At 43.8% G+C, this 16,789-nt stretch overlaps 1 protein-coding gene across 2 annotated transcripts in view; it reads left to right on the top strand.

Moving 5' to 3' along the window:
- OTUD5 (OTU deubiquitinase 5) overlaps positions 1-16,789 on the top strand; it is a 139,276-nt gene that overhangs the window by 106,917 nt on the left and 15,570 nt on the right. For both annotated transcript variants that reach the window (XM_082262826.1, XM_082262825.1), the window contains exons 3-5: positions 7,961-8,025; positions 9,448-9,604; positions 10,642-10,790. In XM_082262826.1, coding sequence (XP_082118952.1) covers positions 7,961-8,025; positions 9,448-9,604; positions 10,642-10,790 — 371 coding nt within the window. The remainder of the gene's footprint in view (positions 1-7,960; positions 8,026-9,447; positions 9,605-10,641; positions 10,791-16,789) is intronic.

Raw genomic sequence — 16,789 nt, 5'->3', positions numbered from 1 at the left:
GTGTTAGTGTAACGTTTTCAGGGACCCCCAACTATGTTCCATTATTTCAGGAGGCTAGAATTGTAGAATTCAATGAAAGTCTATTGAATTCATTGTTCTGACTCGGATTATAGCAAACTGTATTCATTGTGGTGACCCCATTTGTGGTCCAGACCCACAATCCGAGTGCTAACATTGGGTCCCACAATGGATTTCCATTCAGATTAAAGCTAAAAAACTTTGAGATCTATCCCCTATGGTTTTCCTTTTTCTCTGTGCTGTGTTTGCCACTTGCTTACTGGGCACATATACCCCCTTCCTGCCCAGGTCAGGTTTCAGCTTTTAGCGCTGTCGCACTTTGAATGACAATTGCGCGGTCATGCTACACTGTACCCAAATGAAATGTTTTATCTTTTTTTTTCACACAAATAGAGCTTTCTTTTGGTAGTATTTAGTCACTACTGGGTTTTTTATTTTTTGCTAAACCAACAAAAAAAGCCCAAAAATTGTGAAAAAACAAAATGGTTTTATAGTTTATAGTATTTTTATATAGTTAATTTTGCAAACAGGTAATTTTTCTCCTTTGCTGGTGTGGACTGATGATGCGGCATTGATAGGTGGCACTGATGGGGGTGGCACTGATGGGGCGGCACTGATAGGTGGCACTAATAGGTGGCACTGATGGGGCGGCACTGATAGGTGGCACTGATGGGGCGGCACTGATTAGGTGGTACTGATGGGGCGGCACTGTTAGGTGGCACTGATATGTGGCACTGATGAGGCAGCACTGATGGGGTGGCACTGATAGGTGGCACTGATGGGGCGGCACTGATAGGTGGCACTGATGGGGCGGCACTGATTAGGTGGTACTGATGGGGTGGCACTGATAGGTGGCACTGATGGGGTGGCACTGATGGGGCAGCACTGATAGGTGACACTGATGGGGTGGCACGAATAGGTGGCACTGATGTGGCGGCACTGATAGACGTCACTGGTTGTTGCTGATTAGCAGCACTGGTGGGCACTGAAGGGACCGATGTCCCTGTAACAGAAGCCAGTTAACAGCTTTCTTCTTTTTTCCTTACGCTGACAGTGTGAGGGGAAAAAAAAGCAGATAACTGGCTTCTGTTTACTTCCCTGATCAGCTGTCATTGGCTGATAGCTGATCATGTGGGGAAGGGCCTACTGTGATTGGCCCTTTACCCTGATCTGTGATTAGCCGAGTCCAAAGGAATCGGTGATCGCAGAGCGCACCACCAACGCGCCACTGGGGGCCTGCGGGCAGCGCAAGAACTGGAGGATGTCCATGGGCGCCCCCCCCCCCCAGCATTTTAAGCCAGCGCTGTAGCTGTCTTTCTGCTATAGCGTGTGAGCCAAGTGGTTAATTAAAGTTGAATTTCCAGGCAGAGATCTAAATATACTATTCTACAGATATGGAAGCTCTTTTACTTGCCAAAGATTGCGTTGCTGGCCATTGTGTCCTGAGTTTTACACAGCCCTGCCACACAACAAAGCCAGACCCCATGGGTGAGATTTAGTAAAACTGCTGCAGCTGTGCATGGTAGCCAATCAGCTTCTAACTTCAGCTTGTTCAATTAAGCTTTGATAATAAACCTAGACGCTCATTCGTTTCTATGCAGATCTGCACTAGATTTTGCATGCTTCGGTTTTAGTACATCCCCCAAATTCTTGGTTACAGATGAGGAATATAGCAGCGCCATCTCCCAAACTGCTGGCTGAATACTGAAGGAGTAGCAGCAGACTTCTAAGGTCATCTGTCTGCTCACTCTGCTCTTCCCCTGTCAGATTGTTCTTTGTTAGCATATTTACATGCAGCTCACCCAATTGGCTCCCAGTCCTGCCTTCCCCTCTCCCAATCAGAGTGTTGCTTACAGGAGGATGCAGAAGGTGGATACCAAGTCCTATCCATGTATTTTTAAACTAGTTTAATTTTTTTTCTCATTTCTTCACAAGACAGCTTGAGCAGGAACACAAGCCATTCTCTCATGCTTTTGCATTGGGACACATTGCTTAAAGCCTACATTTAAAAAATGGTATTAACCCCAAACTAAAAACAAAATATATTTTTTAGGTATCTTACCCTCTTTTTTTTCACCTGGTGATCTGGCCAGTAACACACCACCTGTATTAGATGTATTATAGTGCCCCCACTCATGGGAGCATGGGACATATTTGGACAGCTGCATGCTTAATCTGGAGAGGGGGGGGGGGTGTTAGATGCACTTACAGATTTAAATACACTTAAAAATTGAAGCCAAACCCCAGCTAAAACTTTTTAACCAGTTACAGCAAACTGTTTTTTTTCCTTTTGGGATAAAGATTTTACATAAAGCCTAGCATTGTAAGCACCCCTGCCAGTGCTAAACAGTTTTTCTCACCCCTGTAACTGATATGTCTGCAAGAGAGCTTGTTCTTTTGAAAAACAACCAGATTTACTGGTCAGGTCACCAGATGAAAATAGAAGAAAGTCTAAAGAAAGAAAACAAATGCAACCATTACATGTAAGAATTGGTAAGCTACAATATAATAAATGTTTGCTTTTTTGTTTAACCACTTCCATACCGGCGATTTCTGGCACTCCATTCCTACATGTAAAAATCATCATTTTTTTGCTAGAAAATTACTCGGAACCCCCAAACATTATATATATTTTTAGCAGAGACCCTAGGGAATAAAATGGCGGTTATTGCAACTTTTTATGTCACACGGTATTTGCGCATACATTTTTCAAATGCATTTTTTTTTGGGGGGGGGGAACAGTTTTGTGCATTAAAAAAAACAAAATACTAAAGTTAGCCCAATTTTTTTGTATAATGTTAAAGATGATGTTACGCCAAGTAAATGGATACCGAACATGTCACGCTTTAAAATTGCGCACACTTGTGGATGTGACGCCAAACTTCGGTACTTAAAAATCTATAGGCACGTTTTAAAAAGTTTTACAAGTAACCTGTTTAGAGTTACAGTGGAGGTCTCGGGTTAGAATTGTTGCTCTCGCTCTAACGTTCTGAGCAATACCTCACATGTATGGATTGAACGTCGTTTACATATTTGGCCGCGACGTACGCATGCGTTCGCTTCTGCGTGCCAGCATGCGGTGACGGGGGCACTTTAAATTTTATTTTTTTTTTTGTTTTTACACTTTCTCTTCAATTTTTTTTTTATCACTTTTATTCCTATTACAAGGAATGTAAACATCCCATGTAATAGGAATAGTGAATGACAGGTTCCCTTTATGGGGAGATCTTGGGTCAGTAAGACCTCAGATCTCACCTACAGGCTAGAAAGCCTGAAATAAACTATCTCAGCTGAATGCCGAGATCAGTGCAGTATTGAAACTGCCAGACCGGGCGTGACGTCATCACGTCGCACCCGGGCCTCCGAGAGTCCTAGAGACTGCCGGGGACCATCTCTATGGTACACCTCCGCTGGCGGCCAATTCCTTCTCCGGCTCGCCAATCGCACGGGCAAGCCACTGGAAGCATGGGGGGGGGGGTATTGTCCCCTCCCGCCGCCTGTAAGAACGATCAAGCAGCTGTTCAGCCGCTATAATTGTTCTTATGGTGAAGGGAATCGCCGGCAGAAAAAAATTATATCTAAATGATGCTGCAGACATCATTTAGATATCCCCACTTAAAGCGGAGTTCCACCCAGTGCACATTTTTTTTTTAAAAAAAATACCCCCGGGACAGTCAGGGCTAGTACATTCCACAATGGCTAGCCTCTGATCTGTCCCGGGTTGCACTTACCTTTTAGGAGAAATAATTACATTGAAAAAGTATTCTCCAGCACTGCCATCTCAGGTGTGGGCAGCTTGAAGCCAGCGCGATCCTCTTCGGCGTCCTCTTCCTCCTCCTTCGGTCCCACGATGCACTCCACCGGCCCCAACGTCACTTCCGGCCGCGCGCGTCATCCCTCCACAGCTTCTGGGCATGCCCAGAAGCTGTTTAGAAGGGAATGACGCGCGCGCCGGAACTGACGTCGGGGCCGGTACGGGCGCAATGATTCCTGGGAGCGATGACGTTCAGCTCCCAGGAATCATTGCAAAAGCCAGGAAGTGACAACGGGCCGCGGCCGCCGAGGGAAGGAAGAAGGAAGGAGGGAAGAGGTAAGTATATTTTCTCTACAAGGTAAGTAAAAAAATAAAAAAAAAAAAATTGCGATTATCCATTTGTTTTTCAGGTGACCCGGAGCGAGAAGATGGAGGTAAGTATAAAATTAGGGTGGAACTCCACTTTAAAGCCCTGGATGTCATATGTTCTCCAGCGGTAAGGAAGTGGTTAATACTGCTTTAAGTGATATTAAAAACCTAATAATCAGACATATAACGTACCTTTAGGCTCCATTCACACCTGAGCGTATCGTTTTCAGGTTTTTCTTTTGGTTTTTTTTTTTTGGGGGGCGTTTTTCAGGTGTTTTTTGCAGGTGTTTGGAGGCAGACATTGACATCTAACAAAAACCCTGTAATCAGCCAAAAAGTAGCTCATGTACTTTTTTGAGCTTCAGGCGACAAAACGCTCATATGTGAACAGGGGCCATTGAAATGAATAGGATTTTGCTTGTTGGGCGTTTTACGAGTTGAAAAGCGCTCAGGTGTGAACAGGGCCTCAGTATGATGTGTCCTTTTTGCTGTGATGTGTGTCCCTTCTGCTGATATTTATGGTTTTGATTTTAGTTAAACTTAGGCTTTAAAGTAGAATTTTACGATAAACCAAGCTAGTCTTAAAAAATTTTAAGACTTATTAGTGAGGTTGCCTCGATACCCTTTTTTATTTTTATTTATTTTTTTTTACTGACTAGTACTAATACTTTTGGTCAAGTACCGTACTCGCCAATACTCAGTACCGATATCTTTGCAGTGTGATTTGAGCCCATACAAAAGGAATGGGCTCGAATCACACTGCCAAGAAAGGCATGTGGCTTCCTGCACCCTTCCTGTGTGTACCCAGGCTGAAGTCACTATGGCAATGGAATGGTAGATGGCACCTAACCACCAGCGCACCGTGTTCAGAAAAACAGACCAGACACTTTACTGTCACCTAAAGAAAGAAGTAATGTTTCAGGACCACTAAAGGCCTCTGACTTGGCCTGTCTAAGAAAGAGGCCTTTAGTGGCCTTGAAATGTCCCTGCTTTCTGTTAGTGGCATTTAAATGCCCCTTATGTTTATCTGATCTGATCATAGTGTGCAGGTAAAATCCTGAACAGAAAATGTAACCTGTCCCTTCTTTAACCACTTGCTGACCACCCTTATAGCAGTTTTACTGCTAAAGGGCTGCCGCTGTGCGCAGGATCACGTATATGCATGTGATCCGGCTCTTCCGGGTAGCAGGCGTGAATGCTCGCTCCCGCTGTGATTATACACATGTAAACAAGGCAGATCGCTGTTCTGACAGGAGGAAAGGCATGGATCCTGTGTCTCTGCAAAGCAGGGAATAAATTCCATGCCTTGCCTTAGTAAAATCGCATCCCATGCTGCAATAAAACACAGGCTAGGCATACAGTTAACCCTTTGATCACCCCTTCCCAGCCAGCGTCATTAGTACAAAGACCGTGCATATTTTTTTTTGCACTGATCACTGTATTAGTGTCCCTGGTCCCTAAAAAGTGTCAGGTAATGTCCGCCACCATGTTGCAGTCAAGCTATAATTCGCTAATCGCCGCCATGACTAGTAATAAAAGAATTTAATAAAAATATCATAGTATGTAGATGCTATATCTTTTGCGACAATCAACCAATATACTCTTATTGGGATTTTGTTTACTAGAAATATGTAGCAGAATACATATTGGCCTAAATTTATGAAGAAATGTGATTTTTTTTTTATTTACTTTCTTCTATAAAACCTATCCAGTAAATTGTCGGTTTATTTTTGTTCATAGCGCAAAAAAAAAGTGATTAATACCACCAAAATAAAAAAATATATATATATTTGTGGGGGGGAAGACATGAATTTTTCTTTGGTACAGTGTCGCACGACCGCGCAATTGTCAGTTAAATTAACGCAGTGCTGTATCGTAAAAAATAGCCTGGTAAATCTTCCAGAGCCGAAGTGGTTAAAGAGCAGTGATTGTCCATTCACTGGTGACATCGCTGAAAGGGCAGCCCTCTGGTTAATGGAGACCTATGACACCCTAAAAATACAACCTATCTGTTAATGCTTGCAATGTACATGACACATTGGAATCTGAGAACAGTAACATGGCAGGCATAAGCGACCAGAAAACAAAGGCGGAGTCCTTCAACCAGTCAGAATCCTCACGTGACCAGGGCAAAGTGGTATTGCGATTTTCACTCGTCCTTGATTATATTGATCATTGGTATTGAACTTTTGGACAGGCAGTTTGGCTGATTTGGTTTAATCTCGTAATACGAGTTTTTTGCGTATTCCCAATCTCCCTTTAGCTGTAGGAGGACTGAGCATTTTGTTTACAGCTAGTGATAAAAACAGACCTAAAAGTAGCAGTTAGATGTAAATTTGATGGTGAGGTATACATAGATTTGGCGCTATATTTTCCACTTATCGCCTCTTGAATCTTTAAGCAACATTTGTAAACATCGCTTATCTTGTGGTTTCCTGTTTGAAATTCTCACTCTGCACACCGCCAAGCTTGAGTCTTGCTACCCGCAGTCTATTGGTGCTGGCTAACCACTTTTTCCTCCCCCCCTGAACTTCTAAGAAAGGTGATCATGTGACGAGCGGGAACAGTCGCCATGTATAGCCCTCATTAGCATATAGCATATGTTTACATTCATTGCGGCTTCACAACAAAGCATATCGTTAAGCTTGTGGGGTTTCTTTGATCCTCTCCTTCGCAGTTAGTGCCTACATTTTTTTTTGCTACATTTCAAATTTTAGCTCTCACTCACTAACTTAAACCGTAAAGGCATAGTAAACCTATTTAAATGTATCTTCTTAACCCCTTTATGACTGAGCTTTAGTTGATAAAGAACTGTCGCCTGAAGGAGCTTACAAAATTAATGTCCTTACCACAGTCCTACAGTCACATGCTAGGATCAATATTGGGTGAAGGTAGAGGTGCTCGATGCTGGATAAAATGAGAATTAAAATTTTTTTGCTTAAAATAAAAATCACAATTCTCGGTGTAGCATCATCTTTCACATTAGACTTTACTGTTTAGATTTTTTTTAATTCATATAGGTGTATTTTTTTCCCAAAAATTGCTATTATAAGACCACTGGCACAAATACAGTGTTACATAAAATATTGCAACAACTGCCATTTTATTCTCTAGGGTCTCTGCTTAAAAAAATAAATTATATATATAAAATGTTTGGGGGTTTTAAGTAATTTTCGAGCAAAAAATAATGATTTTAACTTGTAAGCAACAAATGTCAGAAAAAGGCCAGGTTTTTAATTGGTAAACTGCCCTCATCTATAGGCCAAAGTTTACCCCTTTGATCTAAAACGGGTCTCAAACTGGTGGCCCTCCAGCTGTTGGGGAACTAAGTCGCATCATGCCTCTGCCTATGGGAGTCATGCTTGTAACTGTCAGCCTTGCAATGCCTCATGGGAGTTGTAGTTCTGCAACAGCTGTAGGGGCTGTTAATTCTGGTAGAAATGGGCATCTTTTTTACAAAGAACATGCATTGCAGCAAACACTGGAAGCCAGTTTGAAGTTTTGATCTGAACTGATTTCATACCTGCATTTCATTGCGAGCTTGCGGGAAATTTGAAAGACATCTGTGTGGGTTAAGATGTGTCTTAACCCATGGGGAGTAAGAATTGGGGCTTTAGACGCAGTTCTATCAGGATCAGAGTCCTCTTAAAGGCCTTACAAAGTTTTTACTACTTTCAGGCATGTCTTTTAACAGTTTAAAGTGGTTTAGAGGTTCACTTTTATTTATATTTTAGTCCTTGTTATTGGGCTTCTAAGTGTATTCCAGATTTTTTATTCCCTTTTCTATTATTTATCTTACACTTCTGTTACTCTTTTCAGCTGACCAGGTATATGGCGACCAGGACATGCATGAGGTGGTCCGGAAACACTGCATGGATTACTTGGTGAGTTAGTCTAAGCTACGTCCAATATTTGTAATTATTTCCTAAATAGGATTCACCTTGTTGGCATTTGCTTTGTTAAAGTGGTTGTAGAGCCTAAATGTTTTTCACCTTAATATATTCGATTCATTAAGGTGAAAACCCTGCTGTGCTGCAGCTCCCTCTCAGACCCCCCCCCCCCTCCACCTCTTCTTAGCTGGAGCTTCTGTCGCTCTCTTTGTTGGACAGATTGATAGCAGCGGGAGCCATTGGAGCAGGGGGGTGGGACCGAGTTCAGTTGTCTGCGTCAGTGGAGGCAGCAGTGAGACTCGGGAGCGGGCCTGCATGGGTGTCCCCATGGTAAGTGGCTTTTTGTGGGGGCACCCGATAAAGAGCAGGGGCCTGAAACGCCGGTGGGGGGGGGGGGGGGGCAGAAGAAGAGGATCTGTACTGCTTTGTGCAGAACCGTTGCACAGAGCAGGTAAGTTTCGGCATGCTTATCTAAAAAGCAATATAAAAAAAAAAAACCTTTACAACCCATTTAACTGTTGAATTCTATTACAGTTAAATTATAGGAATTTAAAGTGCACCTGTCATTATAAAAAATCTTGTATCAGAATAAAACAGTTGTGACCTCTGGTGTCCTAAATCTCTTTAAATTCCAATTCCCATCAAAGTTGGCCCTACCTTCTCCTATCCCTTACAGTTGGCCCATCATTTTGAGTTTCCTCACTGTCTTGTATTCTTATAGCCTACTCAGCAAACTTTTAAAGTGACAGTCGCATACTAATAAAAGGAAGGAAAGGGCTGCACACTGATGACATCACAGTGGTTCAAAAGCTTTATTACTGTAACACAAATCCACAACACCTTTCGCCCCAAAAGGGGCCTACTGATGGAGCGTGGTTGACAGGTGGAGAGTAACACTATTTGTGACCCATGGTTGGTTAGTGTGCCGCTCAGGCCCGGTCAATGTAGGGGGTGATATGAATGACTTTGAAACTGCTGCAAGAGTGCTGGCAAGGGGATGGAGCTCGTCCCAGCTCCTGCAGTCACTGTAGGAAAGGAAGAAAGGATCCCTTGTGCCGCACATCCACAGTTATGTGATAGTGAAGAGAGAGACAACCTCAGCCTAGGCTCTCTCCAGGCCACGTCCCCAATGCAGTTTGCTCTGCCCCCAGAGTGATGGGGCTACCGAAACAATGCTTTCTAATGTCAGTGTGCGGCCCTTTTTCTCCTTTTATTCATATTGCTGTTGAAAGAGGATGCGCTCTGGGGCAGGCTCCCGATGCATACTGGAGAATCACAGAGGGGAGTGAAAGTTTTTAAAGCATCACTATATTCCTCTGCTTTTCACTGACAGTCGCATATTGTTACTTAAAAATGTTACATGAATCTGCATCCTAGGAGTGCTTTCATCTAATATCTTGTGTTACCCCTCAATAGATGAAAAACGCAGACTACTTCTCAAATTACGTGACAGAAGACTTTACCACTTATATTAACCGCAAGAGGAAAAACAACTGCCACGGCAACCACATAGAAATGCAGGCCATGGCGGAGATGTACAACCGGCCTGTAGAGGTGTATCAGTATGGGACAGGTAATACTACTATTCCAGATATGCCAGAAAGAACCTGTCACCAGAGCAGCAATAGGCAACACAAATCTATATAATATATATATATATATATATATATATATATATATATATATATATATATATATATATATATATATATATATATATATATATATATACATACACACATATATTTAAACCAAAAAAGAGAGCGGCACTCACGGGTCTTGAAAGGTGAACGAACAATGATGGTTTAATCGACGTTTCAACAAGGCACAAGCTCGTCTTCCTCAGGATACCAAGGATACCGAGGAAGACGAGCTTGTGCCTCCTCAAAACGTCGATTTAAATTGTTCGTTCACCTTTCAAGACCCGTGAGTGCCGCTCTCTTTTTTGGTTTATATGCGCTGCAGTCTCTGCTGTGCACCCGGGCCCATTTTTTATCCCTGATTTGTGTGCAGTGGCAGCCATTGGATATTGCACACATATATTTATATAAATAATGACTGGCTTAGTGATTAGAGTATATCCCTTTTAAAATTCCTATCTGTTTTCTCCTCATTTGCAGGTAGTTAGCATATTAATACTGACCTTTTTAAGAATGTGTTTCTCATTGAACACATGTACAACCTTTTACTCAAGGTTTGATCATTTTGGATATAATGGGGAAGGGTTAGAATATCTGTCAGGGTTTTATTGTTGTCTTTGTTCTTCCTTTGTAGATAGCTCTTCACTTCCTTTTTTTGTCATTGTCAGTGGAAATTAAGAGAATTTCAAGAGAATGAGAGCAGCATTAGTAAAGTAATAAAGGGTTAGAATCTCTGCCCACCATTCAGAAATAGTCACATTTCCTCCTTTGTCATCGAGACATGACAACGTTTTAGTTGGGGACAGAGATAGCCATGTGCATCTGACAGAGATTCTAATTATTCCCACTCCGTTTTACCAGATTACGAATAAAACTTTCAACTGTGGAGGCCATGTTCATGACCTGCTACTAGTGTAGGCCTTATTCTGTACGCTTTTGAATTCTGACCTCTCTCCTTTCTTCTGTCCAGAACCAATCAACACGTTTCACGGAATCCAGCAAAATGAAGATGAGCCGATCAGAGTGAGCTATCATCGGAATATACACTACAATTCAGTGGTGAACCCCAACAAAGCAACCATTGGTGTTGGCCTGGGCCTGCCATCCTTCAAACCAGGGGTAAGGGGGATGAGGAGAGATCCCAAATCTGAGGGCCAATTCACATTTGAGCAATCCATACGTTGTGTCAACGCAGCCCATTTATTATCAGTTGGCTGCCAGTGCATCACAATGGACTAAAAATTGTGTGCTTTGTTACACTCAACTGTGGTGTGTTGGAGTGCCTTTCTCGATGAATGGAATATTAGAGCATTGCATACAGAGCATTAGTAAAACAAAATAAATAATCAGGCGCCCAGGACACCAAAGGTAAATCTCTAATTGATGGAGGGGTAAGCGAATGCTGCTAATTTATTGCAGATGGACTGCATAAAAGTCAATGAAGGTAGCAATCAGCGCAGTTCCTTAATCATCCCCTGTGAACCATAGACCTGTATTGCTAATACAGGTCTTTAGTTCACATTAGCAGAGGATGATTAAGAAACTGCGCTGATTGCTACCTTCATTCACACAGAGCATTGCTTTGCATTCTGGCAACACTCACAAATGGACACCAAAAGTTGGAACGCAAACAATACTTAATTCATTGAGGAACACAAGAATACAAAAAACAGTTGGGAGCGTACTGCCGATTTACAGAAGGTTGGCATACTGGCAAAAAGAAAATTCCTGTATAACTATTTCTCTTCCTGACAACTTCCTGATACTTCTTTTTTTTTGTGTCCTAGAAGGTCCAAGCTCTGCTGAAACAAAAGTCGATTTTCTGCTATCTTTACCTATTTGCTTTGGGGTTTTTCCCCCAGATGTCTTCAGTTAAGATTTCTTTCTATACAGCTGCTTGAGCTGGTCTCTGTAAACCAGCTGTCCAGATTGTCCTCAGCATTAGCTTTTGAGAATGCATTTGGACCATGCTGGACTGGACATGTGAGGCTAGCTCGGAATGTGACCTTCAGGCACTGGACTCAGCATTGTGGTGTTTTCTAGATCTTTGTGTACTGGGTTAATTAGCCACATAGTGCTTTCATGGTCCAGAGCCATGGCACAGCAAAAGGTGGGATCCTGTCTCTAAAGACTCGCTTGGTGGTGGGCAAGGTTGGTTGGACTAAAGCACCAGGAACTATCTTGCTGTTTGCACAACTGGGTGCCTTTACATTTACCCGCCACCACTGGGTTTTTACCCGAGTGCTGACTTCACGCACTAGGCGGAGTGGTCTGCACTTTTTTCCTACCATTTAGTCTGGAGAAACCGCTATCACAGCACCCAGCTGTTTACTGATGCGTGGCCTAATATGTCTTCCTAAAGATGCATATAGGACAGTCCTGTTGCAACTGGTAACCTCCGCCAGTACTTCCCAAATGGCCCAGGGGACATTTACCCGGGTTCCAGAGATGAGACTGATGCCTGTAATCTGGAAGTTGGGACCTCCTATTTTTAAAGGGTTATCCTCCATTGTAGTCCTCTTTAGCCCCATCATGGGGGTCCAGGCCTCCCCCATGTTTTTGTTTGCATTTTCATGTTATAAGGATGTTTGTTTCATTTTCTAATAGTTGGATCAAACAATGTGTGCTTTGGGCCAAGGTATGTTTTTGGTTCAGAAAATTACACTCATTCCAAAATTAATAGTTCAAAGCAAATATTTTTTGAAGCACTTTTATATGTTTTTCATCATGTCATCAAATGTACTGATAATAAGAACTTTCGTGCAAAAGTTTGTTTGAAAATGTACTAGTATATGATTAGCTTGCTTCATTGCAATGTCAGTATAATCTGTCTCTAACCCTCAGCCCATAAAGCAAATCGATCCTGTAGCCCCTGTTGCTGTCTCTGGTACAGAATCTCAGCAAGAAAACGACGCAGGGCGCACCGACCTTGTGCATTACCACTAAAAAGTTTATTAAGATCAAAGATGGGTAGCGTACAATATACTCACAAACATAGGATATCTACAAGCATGTAGGAAATGTGAACCGCTCTCCTCCAGAACACTTCTCTACTGATAGCGTAATGGCGTCCACAAAAACCTGGGCGCCATCACGCTTTTGTGGATGCCATCACGCTACCAAGCAGTAGAGAAGTGTTCTGGAGACAAGCGGTTCCCATTTCCTACATGCTTGTACATATCCTATGTTTGTGAGTATATCGTACGCTACCATTCTTTGATTTTAATAAACTTTTTAGTGGTAATGCACAAGGTCCGTGTGCCCTTCTCTTGTCGTTTTCTTACAGTGCTTTTTGGATACCCTTGGTCCTGAGGAGGGCAGCAAGACCGCTTTGTTTGTGCCAAAAAAACACCTAGAACATTTACCTTCCCTCATACCACTTGAGTGCAGGAGAGATACTGTTTGTTTACAGAATCTCAGCAGTCTGGTCTCAGGAGAGGCTTTTTTTTGGGTCACTGTAGTCTTCTATAGTTGACTCAGTTTCAAACCTTATTTATGCAGTGCGTGTTACTCTGCATCTGGGAGGATCAGCTTGCTGTTCAAGACCTTGGGTCTTGTAGAGCTCCTACAGCTGCAAAGACCTTCCCAGTACACCTGCTTTTTGAGTAATTTCTTGAAGGGTCCTGCACCCCATCTGATGGTGTGCTAGAACATTTCCCCTTTGAAAAAGTATCTTGAAGAGTCTGTGCCCACTCTGGATGCACCAGTGATCCTTGTTAGCGGAAACACCACTGAAAGGGTTGAAGGTGTACTCATCCTTTGGGACTTCACTGACAGACAGCTGAATTCCTTCCTTAGATCCTAGCTGAATTACCTGGTTTGATCCCCTGTCCTATGTTGCTGGTAACTCTGATCTGTGAGATTGTTTCAGAATGGGTAGAATCCCTTAAAGGCCATCCCTCCACCACAGGGGTAGGCCTCTTTTTTAAAGAGTGGCTGGGGCAAATGTTCTGTACTTCTTGGGGTCCTTTTCCTTAGTTGTGACTGCTTGCTACAAGCCTAAAAACCTGTCTCACATGACTCATGTTTTTAGTAATGTGTAGGTCCCTAAGGTTACATGTTGATGAGGTGTCCAAGGAACATCTGATTTGCCTATTTTTCATTATCTCTTCAGACCTGCTTTTGACACCATTATTAGCAGCACCGCTGGTGGTCAGAGTGTGCTTCTGCCACAATGCAAGAGAAAAAGCGAAAATATTTGTGGAAGGGTCAGAGGATTCTTACTCTTTATCCTCCTCTGCTTTGGCTGTAAGTACTCATAGGCCTTCAGAGCCTAACTACCAGACTAAAATTGAATTATTGGGCTTCAACACCAAGCAATATATCTTGCGGAAATCCAATACAGCTCACCATCCAAATAACACCATTCCTGGAATAAAGCATGGAGGTGGTAATATCCTGTTATGGGGGTGTTTCTCTGCAGCGGGGCCTAGAGCACTTGTCAGGAGAGAAGGAAAAATGGATGGGGCAAAATACCATCAAATTCTTGAGGAAAATCTGCTGCCCTCTGCCAGAAAGTTGTCAATGTGAAGAAGGTTTACCTTCCAACATCCTAATGACCCACAGCGCACAGCAAAAATGACCACGCATTGGAATCCACAGGCCCTCCAAAGCGGCGAGGGTGTTTCCCTTTTCCGCTTACTTTGACAACATTGTCACAAAACAGCGGGGTTGTCCAAAACGCACTCTTGTGGTCGCTAATTGTTTTGCTATGTGGTATCCTTATGAGGATTCCCTGCTTAAAAAGTGGACTCGCTGTTTTCCAGGTTGAATAAAGCTACCTTAATTCCGGTTGAGGAGTCCCTGGCCTTTAAAGATCCGGCTGATAGGAAGGTGGAGGCTCTGGCCCGCAATATGTTCACTGTGGCTGGTTCGGCACTTAGGCTGGTATTTACTATTGCTCTGGTGTCGCAAACTCTGACCGAGTGGGCTAAACTTTTTCGCCGGGACCTGGAGGGGAAACTACTTTCTCCTGCCTTTGCAGAGCTCGAGGATCAGTTGGTCCAGGGTCTTCAGCTTATCTGTGATGCCTCTTTGGATGCAGCTCCTTTTTATTTCTAGGCTGTCTGTATCAGCAGTGGTCCTTCGGCATATTATCTTGCTTAAATACTGGTCTGCAAACCAGACTTCTAAGAAGACCTTATCTGATCTACCCTTGTAGGGGACCGCCTGTTTGGAGCTTCCTTGGATGACATAATTTAGGGTCTCAAGACAAGGGATCAAAGCCCTTCAGGGTTTCCACCGGAGGTTCCAAGAGGACCTGGTCTGGCAAACCATGAGCGGGCTCTTCCAGACATGCGGTCAAGGCTTCCTTTACATGAAGGGGCGTTCTCACCCATATCTGGGGTGGGGGGTCATCTTCGCTGTTTTCTTTGTGGACCTCCCTGGTACAGGACAAGTGGGTCCACAAAGTTAATCCGTCCGGCTACAAGATCGAGTTTCGGTCTTATCCTCCAGAAAGGTTCTTCCCTTCCAACCTGCACTTATCCCCAGATCCCTTAGGGGTCTCTTTGGGGCAGTGCAAGACTTGTTACTTCAAGGGGTAAGCCGGTTCTGACTTTGGAATGTTTTCAGGGGTTCTACTCAAAACTCTTTACAGTTCCCAGGAAGTAAGGCAAGGTACGGACCTCAAGGCGCTAAACTGCTGTGTGCGGGTACAGAAGTTCCAAATGGAGTTCATTCGCACGGTAGTGGCGTCCCTACATCAGGGGGGTTTTCTTGCTTCTATCGACATCAAGGACACCTACCTTCACATTCCAATATGTGCCGGTCACCAGCGCTTCCTTTTCTTTGTCGTGAGCGAGGAGAATTATGAGTTTGTGGCGTTACCCTTTGGTCTCGCCTCCGCTCCTCGGGTCTTCACTACAGTGTTGGCCCTGGTGCTAGCATTGTTGCGTCAGTGAGGGATCCCTGTACTGGGGTACCTGGATGAGGATCTTCTGCGAGCAAAGCCTCCGACTGCTCTGATGGACAACTTGGAGATTACTGTACGAACTCTGAGGGAGTTCAGTTGGATTCTGAACCTTCAGAAGTTGGCTCTGGTTCCGTCCACAAAAATGGACTATCTGGGTCTGGACTCGGCTTCAGAAGAGTGTTTCTTCCTCTGGAAAAACTCCAGATATTGCAGGAGGCAATTCAGCTTCTGTTGTCCAGCAGACAGTTATCCCTACGGGCTTGCATGCGGGTGCTGGGCCTGATGGTGTCTACCTTAATTAATGTACTGTAACTCCAAGCGATCAGACTTTGGATCATTGGACAACTTGTCTTCAGGGGTGTCCTCTACCAACTCAATTGGACAATGCCACTGCCTGGTACCAAGGGGGCACAAGAACTGTCCTGGCGGCTCGGGAAGTTGCCAGCATTCTAAGGTGGGCAGACCGATTCATTCCAACCATTTCTGCTGTACACATTCCAAGGAAGGTGCAGAGGTTTGTGGCACGGTCTCAGGATCCTCTGGCTGACGCCACAGATGCATTAGTGGTTCCCTGAAGTCAGTATCAGCTGATTCACGATTTCCCCCCTCTTGAACTTCTGCCAAGGCCCCTGTTCAGGATCGAGGCAGCAGGGATTCTGGTCATTCTAGTGGCTTCAGACTGGCCTCTGACCGGTCTTGGTACACCGATCTGGTACGGCTGGTCGCCTATGCTCCTTGGAGACTTCCTCTCAGGGAAGATCTGCTGTCCCAAGGGCCAATCTTCCATCACGCTTTACATTTGCTGGCTTTAACGGCTTGACTGTTGAAAGCCAATTGCTGAAGGATAGAGGTTTGTCTGAATCAGTGATTCCTATACTGTTAAAGGCTAGAAAATCTACCTCTAGGAAGATCTACCATTGTACTTGAAAGACATACATTGCGTTGTGTGAGTCTTTTGGGGTTCTCTTTTTCCTCCAACAGGGGGTTGAGCAGCGCCTGGCCTTGAGTACCATTGGCCACACATTCCTGGGTGTGTACCTTTTATCCAGGGAGTTTGACACTTGGCTTCTCCAGTACGGTCTCCATTGCCGCCGCGGGACCTCAATTTTGCTTGTCAGTTCTCCAGAAACCTCCCTTTGAAAATATTTGGGAGGTTCCCCTGCTTACGTTTTCGCAGAAGGTGGACTTTTTGGTGGCTATTACT

The sequence above is a fragment of the Pelophylax lessonae genome (genome assembly GCF_965119305.1).
Source record: "Pelophylax lessonae genome assembly, chromosome: 7".
In the NCBI taxonomy this organism is placed as follows: Eukaryota; Metazoa; Chordata; class Amphibia; order Anura; family Ranidae; genus Pelophylax; species Pelophylax lessonae.
The sequence above is the reverse complement of the archived record's forward strand: the minus strand, read 5'-3'. Positions and strand labels throughout refer to the sequence as shown.